The sequence below is a fragment of the Cnephaeus nilssonii genome (genome assembly GCF_951640355.1).
Source record: "Cnephaeus nilssonii genome assembly, chromosome: 10".
NCBI classification, from domain to species: domain Eukaryota; kingdom Metazoa; phylum Chordata; class Mammalia; order Chiroptera; family Vespertilionidae; genus Cnephaeus; species Cnephaeus nilssonii.
Window position 1 is genome coordinate 40,335,502 of NC_137081.1, and position 23,464 is coordinate 40,358,965.

General features: G+C 40.5%; 1 protein-coding gene across 1 annotated transcript in view; it reads left to right on the forward strand.

Annotated features, from left to right (window-relative positions):
* The window catches only part of TTN (titin), a gene marked incomplete at its 5' end in the record, with an annotated part of 276,293 nt that overhangs the window by 241,599 nt on the left and 11,230 nt on the right, over positions 1 to 23,464 (forward strand). Inside the window, 31 exons of the mRNA XM_079783141.1 lie at positions 442 to 738; positions 846 to 1,433; positions 1,527 to 1,829; positions 1,947 to 2,243; positions 3,964 to 4,251; positions 4,363 to 4,662; positions 4,930 to 5,232; positions 5,329 to 5,634; positions 5,738 to 7,504; positions 7,838 to 8,131; positions 9,088 to 9,375; positions 9,718 to 10,017; positions 10,129 to 12,195; positions 12,297 to 12,599; positions 12,712 to 13,017; positions 13,112 to 13,402; positions 13,498 to 13,794; positions 13,924 to 14,229; positions 15,135 to 15,440; positions 15,526 to 15,807; positions 15,975 to 16,568; positions 16,693 to 16,980; positions 17,086 to 17,385; positions 17,960 to 18,262; positions 18,840 to 19,142; positions 19,252 to 19,836; positions 19,964 to 20,269; positions 20,388 to 20,687; positions 21,331 to 21,906; positions 22,022 to 22,327; positions 22,842 to 23,435. Coding sequence (XP_079639267.1) covers positions 442 to 738; positions 846 to 1,433; positions 1,527 to 1,829; positions 1,947 to 2,243; positions 3,964 to 4,251; positions 4,363 to 4,662; positions 4,930 to 5,232; positions 5,329 to 5,634; positions 5,738 to 7,504; positions 7,838 to 8,131; positions 9,088 to 9,375; positions 9,718 to 10,017; positions 10,129 to 12,195; positions 12,297 to 12,599; positions 12,712 to 13,017; positions 13,112 to 13,402; positions 13,498 to 13,794; positions 13,924 to 14,229; positions 15,135 to 15,440; positions 15,526 to 15,807; positions 15,975 to 16,568; positions 16,693 to 16,980; positions 17,086 to 17,385; positions 17,960 to 18,262; positions 18,840 to 19,142; positions 19,252 to 19,836; positions 19,964 to 20,269; positions 20,388 to 20,687; positions 21,331 to 21,906; positions 22,022 to 22,327; positions 22,842 to 23,435 — 13,944 coding nt within the window. The remainder of the gene's footprint in view (positions 1 to 441; positions 739 to 845; positions 1,434 to 1,526; positions 1,830 to 1,946; positions 2,244 to 3,963; positions 4,252 to 4,362; positions 4,663 to 4,929; positions 5,233 to 5,328; positions 5,635 to 5,737; positions 7,505 to 7,837; positions 8,132 to 9,087; positions 9,376 to 9,717; positions 10,018 to 10,128; positions 12,196 to 12,296; positions 12,600 to 12,711; positions 13,018 to 13,111; positions 13,403 to 13,497; positions 13,795 to 13,923; positions 14,230 to 15,134; positions 15,441 to 15,525; positions 15,808 to 15,974; positions 16,569 to 16,692; positions 16,981 to 17,085; positions 17,386 to 17,959; positions 18,263 to 18,839; positions 19,143 to 19,251; positions 19,837 to 19,963; positions 20,270 to 20,387; positions 20,688 to 21,330; positions 21,907 to 22,021; positions 22,328 to 22,841; positions 23,436 to 23,464) is intronic.

Genomic DNA, 23,464 nt, shown 5'->3' on the forward strand with positions numbered 1-23,464 from the left:
AAATGAAATCTCTAATAGGGAAAATTTTTGATAAAAATATAAGTAGATAGTAATATAGTTAGAACTGGATAATGTATGTTAAATTTAAGTACAATTGAATTTGACTAGGTATATTAGCATAGGTGTGCAGAAATTACATGATGAAGTTTCTAACAAGATTGCTCATCATATTTTTCAGTGTTATACCCATGATAAACCTATGATAGATTTTAGCTTTAATCTGGTCACTTGACACTTAATTTTAATTTTAATGCTATGACATGTAATGAATGGCAAAAGCTCAGAAGCCAAACTGGTCATATAAAAAGTAAGAAAGGCTCTCATCAGAGTAGATATATGGCCTTCATTTAAAATTTTTTTCTCTTGACAATGCAGGAAGAATATACATGGATTAAAATGTTATAATAATCTTCCCTTTCCTTTGATCTTTTGCTTTCTTAGAAAAACCAAGCCCACCTGAAAAACTTGGAGTAACAAGTGTATCCAAAGATAGTGTTTCCCTGGCCTGGTTGAAACCAGAACACGATGGTGGAAGCAGAATTGTACACTATCTTGTTGAAGCACTAGAAAAAGGACAGAAAAATTGGGTGAAATGTGCTGTGGTAAAGGCAACCCGTCACGTTGTTTCTAGTCTGAGAGAAAACTCTGAATACTTTTTCCGGGTGTTTGCTGAAAACCAAGCTGGTTTGAGTGACCCGAGAGAGCTGCTTCTTCCTGTTCTTGTTAAGGAGCAACTAGGTATGTCTAGTTTTATGTAGAAGAAAAATTTGAAATTATGTGCATTGATCTGAGTTCATCTTTAGAAATTTGTTTTCATCTTCATCTGCCATACTCTTCTTTTTTAGAACCACCTGAAATTGATATGAAGAATTTCCCAAGTCAGACTGTATATGTTAGAGCTGGTTCGAACCTTAAAGTTGACATTCCAATTTCTGGAAAACCACTGCCCAAAGTGACCTTATCAAGAGATGGTGCACCCCTGAAAGCAACCATGAGATTTAATACTGAAGTTACTGCTGAGAACCTAACCATTAATCTGAAAGAAAGCGTTGCTGCTGATGCTGGAAGATATGAGATCACAGCTGCCAACTCCAGTGGAACAACCAAAGCTTTTATTAACATCATTGTGCTGGACAGGCCTGGTCCCCCAACTGGCCCTATTGTTATTAGTGATATAACTGAAGAAAGTGTGACTCTCAAATGGGAGCCACCTAAGTATGATGGTGGAAGTAATGTTACCAATTACATTGTACTCAAGAGAGAGACAAGTACGGCAGTATGGACTGAAGTGTCTGCCACAGTTGCAAGAACCATGATTAAAGTCATGAAATTGACCAAAGGAGAAGAATACCAATTCCGCATCAAGGCAGAAAACCGCTTTGGAATCAGTGATCACATAGATTCAGCTTGTGTGGTTGTCAAACTACCATACAGTAAGTTCTCAATTTTAGCAAAGATCCCTGGTTTTCACTTACATAAATGTTTTAAATGTTTGTATTAACTTATGGCATTTATCTCTTTTGTAGCAACACCTGGACCACCGTCTACACCATGGGTCAATCATGTTACTCGAGAAAGCATCACCGTGGGCTGGCATGAACCAGTGTCCAATGGAGGCAATGCAGTTATAGGCTATCACCTGGAAATGAAAGACAGAAACAGTATTTTATGGCAAAAAGTCAACAAAATGGTCATCCGCACAACTCACTTCAAAGTCACAACAATCAGTGCTGGACTTATTTATGAATTCAGAGTGTATGCCGAAAACGCTGCTGGTATTGGAAAACCCAGCCACCCGTCTGAGCCAGTCCTAGCTATAGATGCCTGTGGTATGTATCTGTCAAGAAAGATGCTTCTGATAACTAAAAATGCAAATCTTGTTTCTGAGAAGCCAAATAATGTTGGCATAGTGCTTGCTACTGATCTGCTTTCTCTTGTTACCACAGAGCCACCAAGAAATGTCCGTATCACTGATATTTCAAAGAATTCTGTCAACCTTTCATGGCAACCACCAGCTTTCGATGGAGGAAGCAAGGTGACAGGCTATATTGTTGAAAGACGAGATCTTCCAGATGGCAGGTGGACCAAAGCCAGCTTCACCAATGTCATTGAGACTCAATTCACCGTCTCTGGCTTGACTCAGAATTCGCAGTATGAATTCCGTGTCTTTGCTAGAAATGCTGTTGGTTCCATCAGCAATCCATCCGAGGTTGTGGGCCCCGTTACATGCATCGATACTTATGGTAAGCATTTTTAGCACTTTGAATCCCAACAGCAGTTAACTCAATAGTCATCCTTAATCCATTTGGTCTTAATCTATAGAATAACTTTTAGTATACACTTTAGTTTGATTTTTAGAAGATGTTATCTGGCAGTCTTAGGAAGAACCGGCTGGAGTCTAAGGAAAATTCCTTAAGCTCCCCAGGCCTTTTGACTTAACTGTAAAACCGGAGATTTGGACTACAGAATATCTAATGGGCTTTCCAACTTCAACCTTTTATGATTCTTTGGTTGTATGAGTTGGTGCTTTCACTCTTCTTTTTAAAAACATCAGACTCAATAATTAAGACCATGGTTGAGTACCCAGAAAATATTCTTCTTAAATACATGAGAAACTAAACAGAGTTGTTCATGGTAGTATTAGCAGTAGCTAATATTTGGGTACTTTCCATGAATGCTCCCTCTTAGTTCTAATAGCCCTAAGATTAGGTCATTTTACAGAAAAGAAACTGAGGTTTCGAGTGCTTATGTAACTTCTCCAACATCAAACAGCTCATTAGTGATAGGATGGGAATTCAAGCAAACTCCTGAACTCTCTGTACATTGTTGTCAGTCCAAAATATACATACTTGACCATTCCGGAAAATAAGTAGTATGTTCAATTCAACCATGGTTTAAAACTTAATTTCATCAGAGTTAGGCATCCTGTGATAGTTTTTCTAAGTTTCCCATTTTCCAGGAGGAGCCTCTATAGTGTCCACTCTCATCCTCATGCTAAGAATCCCAGGGCGGCTCTTTATGAATCAGGCTTTGTGAACACTGAATCAGTACTTGTGAGACCAAGAAGCAAGTTAGATTTAGTTCTATTTCTCAAAGTTCTGTCTATGGCCATACCACCCTGAACATGCCCAAACTCATCTGATGTCAGCAGCTAAGCAGGGTCGGGCCTAGTTAGTATTGCCCTAGCCAGTGTGGTTCAGTTGGTTGGAATGTCCTCCTATACACCAAAAGGTTGTAGGTTCGCTTCCTGGTCAGGGCGCATACCCTTGTTTCAGGTTCAATCCCTGACCAGGGCACAGAAGGCAAGGTAACCAACTGATCCAATCGATGTTTTTCACATCAATATTTCTCTTTCTTCCTCTCTCCCTCCCTTCCTCCTTCCTTCCCACTTCCCTCCTGTCTCTAAAATCAATTTAAAAAGAAATAAAGGGGGGGGGGGAAATTCTAAGAAGCATAGCAGAAAATCTATCCAGTGAAGCATGTAGCTCTTTGAGTAGAGAATTTAGACTTCAAGGGTCTGACATGAACCACCCACACCAATAAACTGAAAAGGGAAAATAAAAAAGGATAGGAGGTAGTTAAAGTAAGAGAAAGGAGAACCTAGCATGAAAGAAAATGGATAATGGTTATTCTTCAATGATGTTCTCACTATCATATCTCATTTAAACACTGGAATCTAACACCTAATAGATTTTTAAATGTATTTCAAAGGCATTTAAATCCCTGTGCAATTGATGCAGTGTCATTGGGGTACAGAACTTACTCTCAATCTTTCTTACCCACTTGGGATAGAAGAGCAGCTTGTAACATTTGAATGTTTAAAATAATGGCTAAACAGGATTAGAACTACTATATGTGTCCATATATTTTAAAATAAAGGCCAATGGCTTACTTTGAAGTTATTACAATTATTTTTTTCATCTTTTTGATCTTTTAAATATTTATTATCTGTTTTTCCTGCAGGTGGACCTGTAATTGATTTACCTCTAGAATATACAGAAGTTGTCAAATACAGAGCAGGTACATCTGTGAAACTCAGAGCTGGCATTTCTGGCAAACCTGAGCCTACAATTGAGTGGTATAAAGATGATAAAGAATTACAAACCAATGCACTGGTGTGTGTCGAAAATACCACTGACCTTGCGTCTATACTCATCAAAGATGCAAGTCGCCTTAATAGTGGAAGCTATGAATTAAAACTAAGGAATGCCATGGGCTCAGCCTCAGCCACCATCAGAGTACAGATCCTCGGTAGGTACTGAATAAAGGCCAACATCATATTTTGTTGGCCTAAAACTTGGTAATTTTAAATAATAGCCTTTTTAAAATTACTAACATATTATTTTGTTCTTTCATTGACAGACAAACCAGGACCACCAGGTGGACCAATTGAATTTAAGACTGTCACTGCTGAAAAGATGACTCTTCTCTGGCGGCCTCCAGCGGATGACGGTGGTGCCAAAATCACTCACTACATCGTGGAAAAGCGTGAAACAAGCCGCGTTGTGTGGTCTATGGTGTCTGAAAACCTAGAAGAGTGCATCATTACAACCACCAAAATTATCAAAGGAAATGAATACATCTTCCGGGTTCGAGCCGTGAACAAATACGGCATTGGTGATCCACTGGAATCTGATCCAGTGGTAGCAAAGAATGCATTTGGTGAGACTTGATTTCATTAAAAAACTGAAATCCAAAACTGAAATATTCTAAAACTAAATATAAGATATTCTGTTAGCTTGTAAATGCTTTCTTAGAATGACTTTGATTTTCTTTTGTATTATATCTCTTCTCATTATCATCCTCTTCACAAGGTGGAAAATATAATAAATGAAGCTAATATTCTTAGATAAGATTTGAAGATTGAAAGGTAGAATATGTCAGTAATGTCAATCCTTTGAGCTCATCTTTCTTTTCCTTTCTAAATAGTTACACCAGGGCCTCCAAGCATACCAGAGGTGACAAAGATAACCAAGAATTCAATGACTGTTGTCTGGAACAGACCAGTTGCAGATGGTGGTAATGAAATAAGTGGCTATTTCCTTGAGAAACGAGACAAGAAGAGTCTAGGATGGTTTAAAGTCCTAAAGGAGACTATCCGTGACACCAGACAGAAAGTGACAGGACTCATAGAAAACAGTGACTATCAATACCGAGTTTGTGCTGTAAATGCTGCTGGACAGGGTCCATTTTCTGAACCATCTGACTTCTACAAAGCTGCTGATCCTGTTGGTAAGTGTTCATAAATGCAGCATCTTCACCCATGTCTTTTTTAATGTCACTGAATTGTACATGATTATGTAACTGCTATGTGAATGGCCATTCCAGATCCTCCAGGCCCACCGGCTAAGATAAGGATTTCAGATACAACTAAATCATCCATCACTCTTGCCTGGAGTAAACCTGTCTATGATGGGGGCAGTGCTGTTACTGGTTATGTTGTCGAGATGAGACAAGGAGAGGAAGAGGAATGGACTATTGTCTCTACCAAAGAAGAAATCAGAACTACAGAATATGTGGTATCTAACCTGAAACCTGGAGTCAATTATTACTTCCAGGTGTCTGCTGTAAACTGTGCTGGGCAAGGAGAACCTATAGTAATGACTGAACCTGCACAAGCTAAAGATATACTTGGTATGTATCTACTGGTCTGATTGCGTTTTTTTTATTAGTGTACCTTCAGTAAATCATTTTCTTGCTTTAAAATTCATTGTATATGTCCATTTTATGTCTGCAGAGGAACCAGAGATCAACCTAGATGTGGCTTTCAGAACCTCTATCATCGCTAAAGCGGGTGAAGATGTACAAGTATTTATTCCCTTTAAAGGCAGACCTCCACCTACTGTCACATGGAGAAAAGATGAGAAGAATCTTGGCAGTGATGTCAGATACAGCATTCAAAACACTGATTCATCTTCATTACTCATTATTCCTCAAGTGACTCGCAATGATACAGGAAAATATATTCTCACAATAGAAAATGGAGTTGGTGAACCAAAGTCTTCAACTGTGAGTGTCAAAGTGCTTGATACGCCAGCCGCCTGCCAGAAACTACAGATTAAACATGTTTCTCAAGGCACAGTCACTCTGTTCTGGGATCCTCCTCTCATTGATGGAGGATCTCCCATAATTAATTATGTCATTCAAAAGAGAGATGCCACCAAGAGAACATGGTCTGCAGTGGCAAACAAGTGTTCTAGTACATCCTTTAAAGTAACAGATTTGTCAGAGAAAACACCATTCTTCTTCAGAGTTCTTGCAGAAAATGAAATTGGAATTGGGGAACCCTGTGAAACCACAGAGCCAGTGAAGGCTGCTGAAGTACCAGCTCCTATACGTGATCTCTCAGTGAAAGATTCAACAAAGACATCAGTTACCCTGAGCTGGACCAAACCCGACTATGATGGTGGTAGTGTCATCACAGACTATGTTGTGGAAAGGAAAAGTAGTACAGAACAAACATGGTCACATGCTGGCATTAGTAAGACATGTGAAATTGAGGTTGGCCAACTTAAGGAACAGTCAGTCCTGGAATTCAGAGTGTCTGCCAGAAATGAGAAAGGACTGAGTGATTCTGTCACTATTGGGCCAATTACAGTGAAAGAACTTGTAATTACACCTGAAGTTGACCTGTCAGATATCCCTGGAGCACAAGTCACTGTGAGAATTGGGCATAATGTGCACCTCGAATTACCTTATAAAGGAAAGCCCAAACCATCTATCAGTTGGTTGAAAGATGGTTTGCCATTGAAAGAAAGTGAAAATGTTCGTTTTGATAAAACTGAAAACAAAATTACTTTCAATATTAAGAATGCCAAAAAGGAGAATGGAGGGAAATACACAGTTATTCTTGATAACGCAGTTTGTAGAAACTCGTTTCCCATCACTGTCATCACACTTGGCCCGCCATCAAAGCCAAAGGGGCCCATTAAATTTGATGAAATCAAAGCTGACAGTGTCATCATGTCATGGGATGTGCCTGAAGATGATGGAGGAGGAGAAATTACTTGTTACAGCATTGAGAAGCGAGAAGCTTCACAAACTAATTGGAAGATGGTGTGCTCTAGTGTTGCCAGGACGACTTTCAAAGTTCCTAATTTAGTCAAAGATTCTGAATACCAATTTAGAGTGAGGGCAGAAAACAGATACGGAGTCAGCCAGCCACTTGTCTCTACCATTATTATAGCAAAACACCAGTTCAGGATTCCTGGCCCCCCGGGAAAGCCAGTTATATACAATGTGACTTCTGATGGCATGTCACTAACTTGGGATGCTCCAGTTTATAATGGTGGTTCAGAAGTTACTGGATTCCATGTTGAAAAGAAAGAAAGAAATAGCATCCTCTGGCAAAGAGTGAATACATCACCAATATCTGGAAGAGAGTATAGAGCTACTGGACTAATAGAAGGCCTGGATTACCAGTTCCGTGTATTTGCTGAAAATTCTGCTGGCCTAAGCTCACCTAGTGACCCAAGCAAATTTACCTTAGCTGTTTCCCCAGTAGGTAAGTGATTGAGTTTTATTCAAATATATTTAATTCAGTAACTGAATGTGTTGGTAACAAATAAATAACACTGCTTTTCTTCCACGTATCACCTCACCTTCTCTCATAATATATGTATATTACCACTAAAGAACTGGTCAAGTAAAGCAAGGCGGATAATTTCAAATCAGTCTGATAAAGTACTTTAAAGTTCTTTTTAAAGATTATTATACAAAAAATATTGAAATGGCTAAAATGAGCTTGTGGGATTTGTTCACTTTATTTTTCTTCCATAGATAATTAAGAGTTGATTACAGAAATAATGATGCATTTAATTTCCATATAATTTTTTAGACCCACCTGGCACTCCTGACTACATTGACGTCACCCGAGAAACCATCACACTTAAATGGAACCCACCGTTGCGTGATGGAGGCAGTAAGATTGTGGCCTACAGCATTGAGAGACGGCAAGGGAGTGATCGTTGGGTTAGATGCAACTTTACTGATGTCTGTGAATGTCAGTACACAGTCACAGGACTTAGTCCTGGGGATCGATATGAATTCAGAATAATTGCAAGAAATGCCGTTGGAACTATAAGTCCTCCTTCACAGTCTTCTGGCTTTATCATGACAAGAGATGAAAATGGTAAGCATTTACAACTGATTTCCAATAAGGCTAAGAGCATTCACATTTTTAAAAAATACTTTCTGGTCCTTGGTCTATAAAATGGGAACAGGAACACCATTTCATACAGATTATCCAAAGTTGTTATGTAATGAATTGGATTGTCTACCTTTCAGATGAAGAAAAGGAAAAAAATGTAATTGGCATCAATTCTTTTTACCATGTCTATTATTTCACTCCATTCCCATATAAATAGCATGCAAGTGGAACTGCATTTTTAGCTTTGTAATTTCAGTCTTTTATAATAAATTTAAAAAGCTCTCAAGAAAAACTGTCCATCTTTACTGAAGTTACTAGAAATACAGCATACATCAGTAGCACAGTCATCAGCTTGCCTGAGCACAGCCAGTAGCCTCGTACAGGAACTCATTTGAATATGCAGCAGTACTAGGAAGTAAATGATCTGTAAATGTTTTGCTTCTCTTTTTGTAAGTCTCAATGCGAGATTAATAACATGACAAACATAACAAAGGAGATAACCACGCAAATGTCTAACTCCATAGTCTACATTCTCAATTATCCATCCTACTTTCAGAATAGCCTTTGGTAATACAGAATGAGTATTAACCCTTCCGGGCTTTATGATATGATGCTAATGAAAAACAATGTTACATTGATCAGACCATCAAACCTCAGAGGGAAGGTAGGGGAGGGTGGGGGTACGGGGGAGAGGTCAACCAAAGGACTTGTATACATGTATATAAGCCTAACCAGTAGACAGAGACACCAGGGGGTGAGGGCATGAGTGAGGGGGGTGGGGGGCAATGGAGGGATAAGGACATATATGTAATACCTTAATCAATAAAGAAAAAAAAATTTTAAATTAAAATTAAAAAAAGATTTTTAAAATAAAAACAATGTTAATTTATATCATTATTAAGCCAAATTAATACATATTATTTCTATTTCTTTTTTAGTTCCACCAACAGTAGAGTTTGGCCCTGAGTACTTTGATGGTCTCGTTATTAAAGCTGGAGAGAGTCTTAGAATTAAAGCTTTGGTGCAAGGACGACCAGTACCTCGAGTAACTTGGTTCAAAGATGAAGTAGAAATTGAAAAGAGGATGAATATGGAAATAACCGACGTCCTTGGATCCACCAGCCTCTTTGTTAGAGATGCTACTCGGGACCATCGTGGTGTATATAAAGTGGAAGCCAAAAATGTATCTGGCACTGCAAAAGCAGAAATTACAGTGAAAGTACAAGGTACTTCTAAAATAGCTTCTTAATCTTAACATTTTCAGGACATGGATTAGAGCCGTGGTCGGCAAACTGCGGCTCGCGAGCCATATGCGGCTCTTTGGCCCCTTGAGTGTGGCTCTTCCACAAAATACCACGGCCTGGGCGAGTCTATTTTGAAGAAGTGGCGTTAGAAGTTTAAGTTTAAAAAATTTGGCTCTCAAAAGAAATTTCAATCGTTGTACTGTTGATATTTGGCTCTGTTGACTAATGAGTTTGCCGACCACTGGATTAGAGGAAGGCCTGATTGCATTTGAATGGACAAGGAAAAAGGAACTAACTGTGTAACTAACTATCTTTTTCTTACAGATACACCAGGAAAAGTAGTTGGGCCAATAAGATTCACCAATATTACTGGCGAGAAGATGACCCTGTGGTGGGATGCTCCACTCAATGATGGCTGTGCTCCTGTAACTCACTATATTGTTGAAAAACGGGAAACGAGCAGACTTGCTTGGGCACTAATTGAAGATAAATGTGAAGCCCACAGCTATACTGCCATTAAACTAATAAATGGCAATGAATACCAATTCCGTGTTTCTGCAGTTAACAAGTTTGGTGTTGGCAGGCCACTTGATTCTGACCCAGTGGTTGCTCAAATACAATACAGTAAGTGTCCATTTTTATGAAGTGGTAATGTGTCATAAGATTAACTTCCAAGCAAGTGTGTCTAATTGGTTTATTTATTTATTCATTCATTTCTCTGTTCTCCTTTTACAGCTGTTCCTGATGCCCCGGGCACTCCAGAACCAAGTAACGTAACAGGCAATAGCATTACCGTGACATGGGCAAGGCCAGAATCAGATGGTGGCAATGAAATTCAACAGTATATCCTTGAAAGGAGAGAAAAGAAAAGCACAAGATGGGTAAAAGTGATCAGCAAACGACCAATCTCTGAGACAAGATTCAAAGTCACTGGTCTAGTAGAAGGCAATGAGTATGAATTCCGTGTCATGGCTGAAAATGCTGCAGGAATAGGACCTGCCAGTGATATCTCAAGACTAATCAAATGTAGAGAGCCAGTCAGCCCACCAGGTGCTCCCACTGTGGTCAAAGTGACAGACACATCAAAGACAACTGTGAGCTTAGAATGGTCTAAGCCAGTGTTTGATGGAGGCATGGAAATAATTGGGTATATTATTGAAATGTGCAAAGCTGGCTTAGAAGACTGGCGCAAGGTAAATGCAGAGGCATGTGTGAAAACAAGATACACAGTCACAGATCTAGAAGCAGGTGAAGAATACAAATTCCGGGTTAGTGCTATCAATGGTGCTGGAAAAGGAGACAGCTGTGAAGTGACTGGCACAATTAAAGCAGTTGACCGGTTAACAGCTCCTGAGTTAGATATTGACGCAAACTTCAAGCAGACTCATGTTGTTAGAGCTGGGGCCAGTATCCGCCTCTTCATTGCCTACCAGGGTAGACCAGCTCCTACAGCTGTGTGGAGCAAACCCGACTCTAACCTTAGCATTCGGGCTGATATCCATATAACAGACTCCTTCACCACCCTCACCGTGGAAAACTGCAACAGAAATGATGCAGGGAAATACACCCTTACTGTGGAAAACAGCAGTGGTAGTAAATCAGTCACATTCACCGTCAAGGTGCTAGACACTCCAGGGCCACCTGGTCCGATTACCTTCAAGGATGTGACCCGGGGGTCTGTTACACTGATGTGGGATGCCCCTCTCCTTGATGGTGGTGCCCGAATCCATCACTACGTGGTAGAGAAACGAGAAGCAAGTCGCCGTAGCTGGCAGATTATCAGTGAAAAATGCACTCGTCAAATCCTCAAGGTTAATGACCTGGCAGAAGGCGTTCCGTACTATTTCCGTGTTTCTGCAGAAAATGAGTATGGCATTGGTGAACCCTATGAAATGCCAGAACCAATTATAGCCACAGAACAGCCTGCTCCACCTAAGAGACTTGATATCGTCGACACAAGCAAATCCTCTGCAGTCTTAGCTTGGCTGAAACCAGACCATGATGGAGGCAGCCGAATCACTGGCTACCTGCTCGAAATGAGACAAAAAGGATCTGAATTCTGGGTTGAAGCTGGTCACACCAAACTGCTGACCTTCACAGTTGAACGCCTGGTTGAGAACACTGAATATGAATTCCGTGTGAAGGCCAAGAATGATGCTGGCTACAGTGAACCCAGGGAAGCCTTCTCTTCAGTCATTATCAAAGAGCCTCAAATTGAGCCCACTGCTGACCTTACTGGAATTACCAATCAGCTCATAACTTGCAAAGCAGGAAGCACATTTACCATTGATGTGCCAATCAGTGGTCGACCCACCCCCAAAGTAACATGGAAGCTAGAAGAAATGAGACTTAAGGAGACAGAGCGAATGAGTATCACAACAACAAAAGACAGAACCACCTTGTCTGTAAAAGAAAGCATGAGAGGTGACTCTGGAAGATACTTCTTGACCCTGGAAAATACAGCTGGTGTTAAAACATTTACCATCACAGTTGTGGTCATTGGAAGGCCAGGTCCAGTAACTGGCCCCATCGAAGTCTCATCTGTCTCAGCTGAATCATGTGTCCTTTCATGGGCTGAACCTAAAGATGATGGAGGCAGCGAGATTACTAATTACATAGTTGAAAAGCGTGAATCAGGTACAACAGCTTGGCAGCTTATCAATTCCAGTGTCAAGCGCACTCAGATTAAAGTCACTCATCTCACAAAATACATGGAATATTCATTCCGTGTCAGTTCAGAGAACAGATTTGGTGTCAGCAAGCCTCTAGAATCAGCACCAATAATTGCTGAGCATCCATTTGGTAAGAAAAACAAAAATCGTATTTCAACATTTTTAGTATTAAATATTTCCCCTGAATTTTATAAAATTGTATTCATATTTAATACCTTTGTTTATATTTAGTTCCACCAAGCGCTCCTACCAGACCTGAAGTCTACCACGTGTCAGCCAATGCCATGTCTATTCGTTGGGAAGAACCCTATCATGATGGTGGCAGTAAAATCATTGGCTACTGGGTTGAGAAGAAAGAGCGTAACACCATTCTTTGGACGAAAGAAAACAAAGTGCCATGCTTAGAGTGCAACTACAAAGTGACCAATTTGGTAGAAGGACTGGAATATCAGTTCAGAACATATGCACTCAATGCTGCAGGTGTTAGCAAAGCCAGCGAAGCTTCAAGACCTGTAATGGCTCAGAACCCAGTTGGTATGTGTCAAAATTTAAGGGTACATTTGTTTATTATTATTATCATCATGATCATTGGTACTACTAGAATTCAGGATTGCATTTTTAAACTTTATTTCTGTATCCCTTCCAGATGCACCAGGAAGACCAGAAGTGACAGATGTCACAAGATCAACAGTGTCTCTGATTTGGTCAGCCCCAATATATGACGGAGGCAGCAAGGTTGTGGGCTACATCATAGAGCGTAAGCCAGTCAGTGAAGTTGGAGATGGTCGCTGGCTGAAGTGCAACTATACCATTGTCTCTGATAATTTCTTCACTGTGACCGCTCTCAGTGAAGGAGATACTTATGAATTCCGTGTGTTGGCCAAGAATGCAGCAGGCGTCATTAGCAAAGGATCAGAATCTACAGGCCCCGTCACCTGCCGAGATGAATATGGTAAAAAATACTCAATGTTCTCCCTTTAAATTACCACAACGTATGTGTAAATAAACTGTCATACATTCATTTATATCTGTTTTGTCTACGACAGCTCCACCCAAGGCTGAACTGGATGCCAGATTACAGGGTGATCTGGTTACCATCAGAGCAGGCTCAGATCTTGTTCTTGATGCTGCAGTTGGTGGCAAACCTGAACCCAAAATCATCTGGACCAAAGGGGACAAGGAACTAGATCTCTGTGAAAAAGTCTCTTTGCAGTATACTGGCAAACGAGCAACGGCTGTGATCAAGTTCTGTGACAGAACTGACAGTGGAAAATACACCTTAACAGTGAAGAATGCCGGTGGGACCAAGGCCGTGTCTGTCTTGGTCAAAGTTCTTGGTAAGCATGTCAGATGTTCTTTTATTTTTATAGCATTTTCAATGGTGAGCAGGAGGAAAGGTCTTCATCACTGTTTGTCATTACACCTGTTTCAGATACCCCCGGCCCATGTGGAAATCTCACCGTCAGCAGAGTGACGGAGGAGAAGTGCACGTTAGCCTGGAGCCTTCCTCAGGAGGATGGAGGAGCAGCAATAACTCACTACATTGTGGAAAGGCGCGAGACCAGCAGGCTCAACTGGGTGATTGTTGAGAGCGAATGCCCAACCCTATCCTATGTGGTTACCAGACTCATCAAGAACAATGAATACATATTCCGAGTGCGGGCAGTAAACAAATATGGCCCTGGTGTGCCTGCTGAAACACAGCCAATTGTAGCCAGAAACTCTTTCAGTGAGTATTAACACTTTCAAGCCACTTGGTAATTGAAACGTAATGGGCTCAAGGGGAGAGGAGGACAGTTATATCAATGGCGACTTCATGCAATTCTGATTATTCTTATTTCCATAAAAATGTAAACAGCTATCCCATCGCAACCTGGCATACCTGAAGAAATTGGGGCTGGCAAAGAGCATATCATTATTCAGTGGCTAAAACCTGAATCTGATGGTGGCAATGAGATCAGCAACTACCTAGTGGACAAACGTGAGAAGAAGAGCTTGCGCTGGACACGTGTCAACAAAGACTATGTGGTGTATGATACCAGGCTGAAGGTGACTGGCCTGATGGAGGGTTGTGCTTACCAGTTCCGGGTGACTGCAGTGAATGCTGCTGGCAACAGTGAACCCAGCGAGGCTTCCAACTTTATCTCCTGCAGAGAGCCGTCATGTGAGTTCCAAGAATCATACATAAGCCTAAAGCCTACCAAAAGTGTATTATAAATAATTTTCCAAAATGCCACTTCCAAGGACTTGCAGAATTTATGAATGGTCTACAAAAGCATATGCTTATTAGAAGGATTTTAAATATAGTCTAAATCAGAAAACAAGTTAACTATTACTTCTGTTAAGTTAGCAATAGTTGAAAATGGTTGCAGTGTTTTCCAATCTATGAAAAAAAAAGTATATTACAAGGATGTATTTTATAAATCTTCTTAAAGAATTGAGAAAATGCATTGTAGTGATAACAGCTATTGACAAGAAAATGCATTGTAGTGATAACAGCTACTGACAAGAAAGAAGACAACGTCTCTTTTAAGCAGAGGCTTAGGCGAACATGGTTTCTAGTACTTTCATAAGTACCCAACAAAATAATTGTCACAAGAGCTTCAAAAAGAAGTAGCAAATCCCTGTGTAGAATTAGAGCTCAAGAACTAAGGAATAAATCACTGGGGATGAATAGGGGATGTAGAAGAAACTGATTCCTGTATTCATTGTCACCTGTAGAGGAGACAAATGATATTAACCCTGTGAAAGCTGAGCAACTAAAAGAAAGTCCCTGAGAATGGATACTTTAAACAGTGAGCTTAGCTAGAACACAGCCACATAGCTAGCCAAAGTAGCAGGAAAGAAACATCTACCTTTCCAAAGAAGTTCAATTATTAAATAATAATAATAGTGATAATATAACAGACAGTGCTTTCCTGTAATATCTGAAAAGGCCAGTTACAAAAATTATCTTGGTGGGTGTGGACAACAAAAAATAATGCCTTTGTGACTCTTGAAAACCAAAAATACAAATCTCAAAACTTTCTTATTTATATAATATCTGCATCCCCTTTTAAAATCCTATAGATACCCCTGGACCACCTTCTGCTCCAAGAGTTGTAGATACCACCAAGCACAGCATTAGTTTGGCATGGACCAAGCCCATGTACGATGGTGGCACTGACATCATAGGATATGTTCTTGAGATGCAAGAGAAGGACACTGAGCAGTGGTACCGTGTGCATACCAATGCCACAATAAGAAATACTGAATTCACGGTGGTAGACCTTAAAATGGGCCAGAAGTACTCCTTCAGAGTTGCTGCTGTGAATGTGAAGGGTATGAGTGAATACAGCGAGTCAACTGCCGAAATTGAGCCGGTGGAAAGATTAGGTATTTATCACACAATCTTTTAGGTGAATTATTTTCTCATCACACCTGTTCATGAAGTAATTAAGTTTTGACTTTTACTTTCCAGAAATACCAGATCTTGAGCTTGCAGACGATTTAAAGAAGACTGTGACCGTCAGAGCTGGGGCCTCATTACGCCTGATGGTGTCTGTATCTGGAAGACCACCTCCTGTCATAACATGGAGCAAGAAGGGCATTGACCTTGCAAACCGGGCAATTATTGACACCACTGACAGCTACTCTTTACTTATTGTGGACAAAGTTAACCGGTACGATGCTGGAAAATACACCATTGAAGCCGAAAATCAATCTGGCAAAAAATCAGCAACAGTCCTTGTTAAAGTATATGGTAAGTATTTGTCTGAAAATTGATGATGCTGTGAATAGAGTCTCTAAAAAGATACATCTGTCACCTCTCTAGAGAGAAACTATGTTAAGTATATTTTCTGGCAAAAAAGAAAATCTATCAACCAATCAGGCAAATAAGCATTATGGATCTTTCATTCTACTTTTTAGATACTCCTGGTCCCTGTCCTTCAGTGACAGTTAAGGAAGTATCAAGAGATTCTGTGACCATTACTTGGGAAATCCCCACAATTGATGGTGGAGCTCCAGTCAACAACTACATTATTGAGAAGCGTGAAGCTGCCATGAGAGCATTCAAAACAGTAACTACCAAATGCAGCAAGACACTTTACCGAATTTCTGGACTTATAGAAGGAACCATGTACTATTTCAGAGTGTTGCCAGAAAATATTTATGGCATTGGCGAGCCTTGTGAAACATCTGATGCAGTGCTGGTCTCAGAAGTGCCTTTGGTGCCTACAAAACTGGAAGTGGTCGATGTCACCAAGTCAACTGTTTCCCTTGCCTGGGAAAAACCACTCTATGATGGTGGTAGCCGACTCACTGGATATGTTCTTGAGGCCAGCAAAGCTGGCACTGACAGATGGATGAAGGTTGTTACATTAAAACCCACAGTCCTAGAGCACACTGTTATTTCCCTAAATGAAGGTGAACAGTTCTTATTTAGAGTAAGGGCACAAAATGAGAAAGGTGTGTCAGAACCAAGAGAGATCATCACACCCGTGACTATACAAGATCTCAGAGGTACGTACCAAATTGCCCAAAATAGCAATAATAGTAAAGTAAAATAAAGAAAACATTCAGAAATCATGACACAGTGTCCTTAGAAATAATGCTTAAAAACAAATGCCTCATTTCTTTCTCATAGTGTTGCCAACAATTGATCTCTCTACGATGCCTCAAAAGACCATCCATGTCCCAGCGGGCAGACCAGTAGAGCTGGTGATACCTATCGCTGGTCGTCCACCTCCTGCTGCTTCATGGTTCTTTTCTGGTTCTAAACTAAAAGAATCAGAGCGTATCACAGTTGAAACTCATACAAAAGTAGCTAAATTAACCATCCGTGAAACCACGATCAGAGATACTGGAGAATATACACTTGAATTGAAAAATGTAACTGGAACTACTTCAGAGACCATTAAAGTTATCATCCTTGGTAAGGACATGTAGCAAAGACACATGCAAATTGTTGCTGACATTCAGTCACCCAATTTTGATTTGAAGTGAAAATTGATTCCCTGGATTTCTTTTTCTTTCATAGACAAGCCTGGTCCACCAACTGGGCCTATCAAGATTGATGAAATTGAAGATACTTCAGTTACCATTTCCTGGGAAGCACCTGAATTGGATGGTGGTGCTCCACTGAGTGGTTATGTGGTAGAACAACGTGATGCCCATCGTCCAGGATGGCTGCCAGTGTCTGAATCAGTGACTAGAACGACATTTAAGTTCACCAGACTCACTGAAGGAAACGAGTATGTGTTCCGTGTGGCTGCAACCAACCGCTTCGGGATTGGCTCTTACTTGCAGTCGGAGATCATAGAATGTCGCAGCAGCATCAGTAAGTCCTTGGACACTTCCTCCATTCTCCCCTCTTCTGATATGATTCTGAATGTTAACAAAAAGGAATCTGTTCTTAATGTGTCCTAATGTAAGTAAAAATAGGTCACAAAATTAACCCAGGTCTTTCTAAGGTTTCTAACCCCCCTTTTCTTGGAGGTTTTCAATGTGGTTAGATTTTGTTTTAATGAAAGAAAGAGGAAGGAGGGAGGGAAGGAAGAAAGGAAGGAAGGAAGGAAGGAAGGAAGGAAGGAAGGAAGGAAGGAAGGAAGGAAGGAAGGAAGGAAGGAAGGAAGGAAGGAAGGAGAGAGGAGAGGAGAGATACATGGAAGAGAGGGAGGGAAGAAAGGAAGGACAGTGGCTCTGGTAAAGTGAGAGAAAGAATGCATGCTTAATAAATGTTTATAAAATATAAGAAAACAAGGAACAGCAAGAAAAGTAAAAAAAAATGAAAAGTTTGGAAAAAGAGCCACAGGAGTCTTATATACCATTTAAAAAGGTAACACACTGGTACAAATATATGAGTCTTTGGTTTATTCATATTGCCAATATTGTGTCACCTTTTCTTGCTGCAGGTATTCCTGGACCTCCAGAAACATTAGAGATATTTGATGTCTCCCGTGATGGCATGACACTCACTTGGTACCCACCAGAAGACGATGGTGGCTCCCAAGTGACCGGATATATTGTGGAGCGCAAAGAAGTGAGAGCAGAACGATGGGTCCGTGTAAATAAAGTACCAGTGACGATGACACGGTACCGTTCCACTGGCCTGATCGAAGGCTTAGAATATGAACACCGTGTCACGGCCATTAACGTGAGAGGGACTGGAAAACCGGGTCGTCCTTCTAAACCCATCGTTGCCATGGATCCAATTGGTAATACATTTTGTATAAGTCAAGTTTATTGTGGTATAATTTGATATAGTAAAATTCACCCTTTCGAAATGTATAAGTCTGTTAGGTTTTGAAAGCTATACTGTTGTATGACCACCATCACAATCAAAATGCGGAACATTTCCGTCAGCTCAAAAAATGTGCTTGCATCCCTTTGTCGTCAATCCCCTCCCTACTTGCCCCTAGGAGCTTTTGTCAAATAACTTTTATAGTCTTCTCTTGAGCCTGTTTTCCCCTCTTTAAAATGGGACTCCAGTTAAAAATTTTAAGCAAGTTAATATTTCTGAAAGCACTTTAAAAACTGATGATAAATGTGATATAGCAGTAGTAATTATAAATAAAGCATATACGCCGGAAAATACGGTATTTAAGACAAAGGAAAAAACAAGAGCTTTTAGTATTTTTTACCTTATAAAATGAAATTTTTACAAAACAAAAAATATTCTAATGCTAACAGTCCGTGTTTCCACACTCAGTGGATTTGTTAGGTGGCACAGTTGATTTTCAACTTGCAACAACTTTAACAAGTTTGTTGTTGTGATCTTATTCTTATTCCCAGCTCCTCCAGGAAAGCCACAAAACCCGAGAGTTACTGATACAACCAGGACGTCCGTTTCCCTGGCCTGGAGCCCTCCAGAAGACGAAGGTGGATCTAAAGTCACAGGCTACTTGATTGAAATGCAGAAAGTAGATCAACATGAATGGACCAAATGTAATACCACCCCAACCAAGATTCGGGAATATACTCTAACACACCTACCTCAGGGTGCTGAATACAGATTCCGTATCCTCGCTTGTAACGCTGGTGGACCTGGAGAGCCTGCTGAGGTACCAGGAACAGTCAAAATCACTGAAATGCTTGGTAAGACAAGTAATCACTTACTTTATTCTATAATTGCCTTAAGACTTATTTCTCCTCCCCTCCCCACTCCTACACACAAGTGACAATTGCAACCTACCTTTTTTTCCAGAACATCCTGATGTGGAACTTGATGAAAGATACCAGGAGGGTCTCTTTGTAAGACAAGGTGGAGTCATCAGACTTACCATTCCAATCAAAGGAAAACCATACCCAATATGTAAATGGACCAAAGATGGCCAAGATATTAGTAAGCGTGCCATGATTGCAACCTCAGAAACACATACTGAGCTCGTCATCAAAGAGGCTGTCAGGGATGATTCTGGTTCGTACGACCTGGTTCTGGAAAACAAATGTGGCAAGAAGGCTGTTTACATCAAGGTCAAGGTGATAGGAATTCCTAACACTCCAGAAGGGCCACTTGAATATGATGACATACAAGCTCGCTCTGTAAGGGTCAGCTGGAGACCTCCTGCCGATGATGGTGGTGCCGACATCTTAGGCTACATCCTTGAGAGACGAGAAGTGCCTAAAGCCGCCTGGTATACCATTGATTCCAGAGTCCGAGGTACATCTCTGGTGGTAAAAGGCCTCAAAGAAAATGTGGAATACCATTTCCGTGTTTCAGCAGAAAATCAGTTTGGCATCAGCAAACCCTTAAAATCCGAGGAACCAGTCGTACCAAAAACACCACTAAGTAAGTGCTCTTCCAACCACAACCTTGTAAAAATTCTTTCAGTACTCTTGTTTTGAAATGAAGGCATCAGCTCACAAGATTTGTCACTATACTCTAATACACGTGTGTCTTCCACTTATAACCTTAGATCCTCCAGAGCCTCCAAGCAATCCTCCAGAAGTACTCGATGTGACCAAGAGTTCTGTCAGCCTGTCCTGGTCCCGGCCCAAAGACGATGGTGGTTCTCGAGTTACAGGCTACTACATCGAACGCAAGGAGACCTCAACTGACAAGTGGGTCAGGCACAATAAGACTCAGATAACGACCACAATGTACACCGTCACGGGGCTCGTTCCTGATGCTGAATATCAGTTCCGAGTCATAGCACAGAATGATGTTGGCCTAAGTGAGACCAGCCCTGCTTCTGAACCAATTATTTGCAAAGATCCATTTGGTAAGGAGAGAGGTTTTTTTGAAGGGGTTAACATCAAAGGGGCAAGCCATCTTTGGGGTTTTTCTTTTATTTCAGCAGTATAGTTAACTCTCTTTTAATTGTTTTAAACTATTTTCAGATAAGCCAAGCCAACCTGGAGAACTTGAGATTCTTTCAATCTCCAGAGACAGTGTCACTCTACAGTGGGAGAAACCTGAATGTGATGGTGGCAAAGACATCCTTGGATACTGGGTTGAATATAGACAATCTGGAGACAGTGCCTGGAAGAAGAGCAATAAGGACCGCATCAAGGACAGGCAATTCACAATAGGGGGCTTGCTGGAAGCTACTGAATATGAATTCAGGGTTTTTGCTGAGAATGAGGCTGGGCTTAGCAGACCTCGAAGAACTGCTATGTCTGTAAAGACTAAACTAACATGTAAGTAGCTATTAGTTCTCTGCCTATGATTTATAAACTAAGTAACATGTTAAGGCTACCTCTTCCTCTAAACTAAGTAGATCTCCAGAAAGCTTTACTGGTGAGCAAATGTATGGAAAGAATCACTCACTTTGGCATATGCACACACAGGGAGTAGTGGATAGATTCTATGGGAAGCCGTTCCAAGCACGTAACCCCAGTAGATGTTAGGTGCAGTGAACTGAACACAGTCCTGGAACAGGATCTCCCTCGAATGCAATGGGTTGTGTTTTTTATAGTTCCTAACAAGACTTGAAGGGTCAACAAATGTACCAACTTCAGTGAACCTAAGTAAGGGCAAAGATACCACAGATTTATACAGAGAATTCCTATTTCCCCAAAACTCTATACATCGTTAATGCCTCCCAATTATAAAGAGAAAAATCACTCTTTATTTGCATAATGTCCTCACTGAATCCCTATTTTTCCATTTGACCCCAGGAAAATCACTGCAAAGAGTTTTTAAGAATTAGACTCATGTAAATCATGGTGTCTATTAAAGTGTTGGTCAATAACAACACTTTAAATTCCTGATATACAAGGACAAAGGATTATAGAACTAGTAGTAACAATATGCATTAATATTATCTTTCATATCCTTCAGCTGGAGAAGCCCCAGGAGTACGCAAAGAAATGGAGGATGTTACCACCAAATTGGGTGAAGCTGCCCAACTCTCATGCCAGATCATTGGAAGGCCTCTTCCTGACATTAAATGGTACCGATTTGGTAAGGAGCTCATACAAAGCCGGAAGTACAAAATGTCTTCAGATGGACGCACACATACTCTGACAGTAATGACAGATGAACAAGAAGATGAAGGCGTTTATACCTGCATAGCTACCAATGAGGTTGGAGAGATAGAAACCAGTAGTAAGCTTCTCCTGCAAGCAACACCACAGTTCCATCCTGGTTACCCACTGAAAGAGAAATACTATGGTGCTGTGGGTTCAACACTTCGACTTCATGTTATGTACATTGGTCGTCCAGTACCTGCCATCACTTGGTTCCATGGCCAGAAACTTTTGCAAAACTCAGAAAACACTGCTATTGAAAACACTGAGCACTACACTCATCTCGTCATGAAGAATGTCCAGCGGAAGACTCATGCTGGGAAATACAAAGTTCAGCTCAGCAATGTTTTGGGAACAGTTGATGCCACCCTTGATGTGGAAATACAAGGTATTTTATTTTCATCCTCAGTGTTTTGTGTGTGTGTGTGTTTTTATTTTTAAAGGAAAAAAGCTCTTGGGAGACACACTACAAAAACCACTACTATTGTATTTTCCCCCAACAGATAAACCAGACAAACCTACAGGACCCATTGTGATTGAAGCTCTATTAAAGAACTCGGTAGTGATCAGCTGGAAGCCACCAGAAGATGACGGAGGCTCCTGGATCACCAATTATGTGGTGGAGAAATGTGAGGCCAAGGAAGGGGCTGAATGGCAATTGGTGTCTTCAGCCATCTCAGTGACAACCTGCAGGATTGTGAACCTCACAGAAAATGCTGGCTACTACTTCCGGGTTTCGGCTCAGAACACTTTTGGCATCAGTAACCCTCTAGAGGTCCCCTCCGTTGTGATCATAAAGAGTCCATTTGGTGAGTACAACCTCTTGTACAACCACTACAATCTTCACATGGCAAAATTCTTTACAAAAAAATATCTTCACATAAAAGTCTTTGAAACAGAAATAAATTTTGGAAGGAAATAGCAAAAAATCAGGTAAAGCGCAAGAACCTTTTATCTCACTTAAATTGAACTTTTGCATATCTAAAAGGACAAATACAGGCTTGGCAAAAGTAGGTTTACAGTTGTTTGTATGGAAAACAACATAATAATTAGTAAATTATAATATAAGAATAAACTGTGTTTCACATACTCACAACTATAAACTTACTTTTGCCCACCCATGTATATGCCCTATCCCTTCTTTAAAAAGGAACTTTGTGTTTTGTTAGTTTCTTAGCACAAACTAACCCATTCATTTTTCTGTAATAGCTATTCTTAATAGAACTTGGAATTTATAACATTTTATTTTTTTAATCAGCTTTTAATAAAGCTGCTTGTTTCACCTCTTGACTCAAATCCTTTTTGTCTATTTGTTTTAAATAGAAAAGCCAAGTGCTCCTGGCAAGCCAACTATTTCTGCTGTCACGAAAGAGTCTTGTGTTGTGGCTTGGAAGCCACCTGCTAGTGATGGCGGTGCAAAGATTAGAAATTACTACCTTGAGAAGCGTGAAAAGAAGCAGAATAAATGGATTGCGGTGACAACAGAAGAAATCCGAGAAACTGTCTTCTCAGTGCAAAACCTTATTGAAGGTCTTGAATATGAGTTCCGTGTGAAGTGTGAAAACTTAGGTGGGGAAAGCGAATGGAGTGAAATATCAGAACCTGTCACTCCCAAATCTGATGTCCCAATTCAGGCACCACACTTTAAAGATGAACTAAGAAACCTAAACGTCAGATATCAGAGCAATGCTACTTTGGTCTGCAAAGTGACTGGCCATCCAAAACCTATTGTGAAATGGTACAGACAAGGCAAAGAAATCATTGCAGATGGATTAAAGTACAGGATTCAAGAGTTTAAGGGTGGCTACCATCAGCTCGTTATTGCAAGTGTCACGGATGACGATGCCACAGTTTACCAAGTCAGAGCTACCAACCAAGGGGGATCCGTGTCTGGCACTGCCTCCTTGGAAGTGGAAGGTAAAAGCACATTAGTAAACATAAGTTTG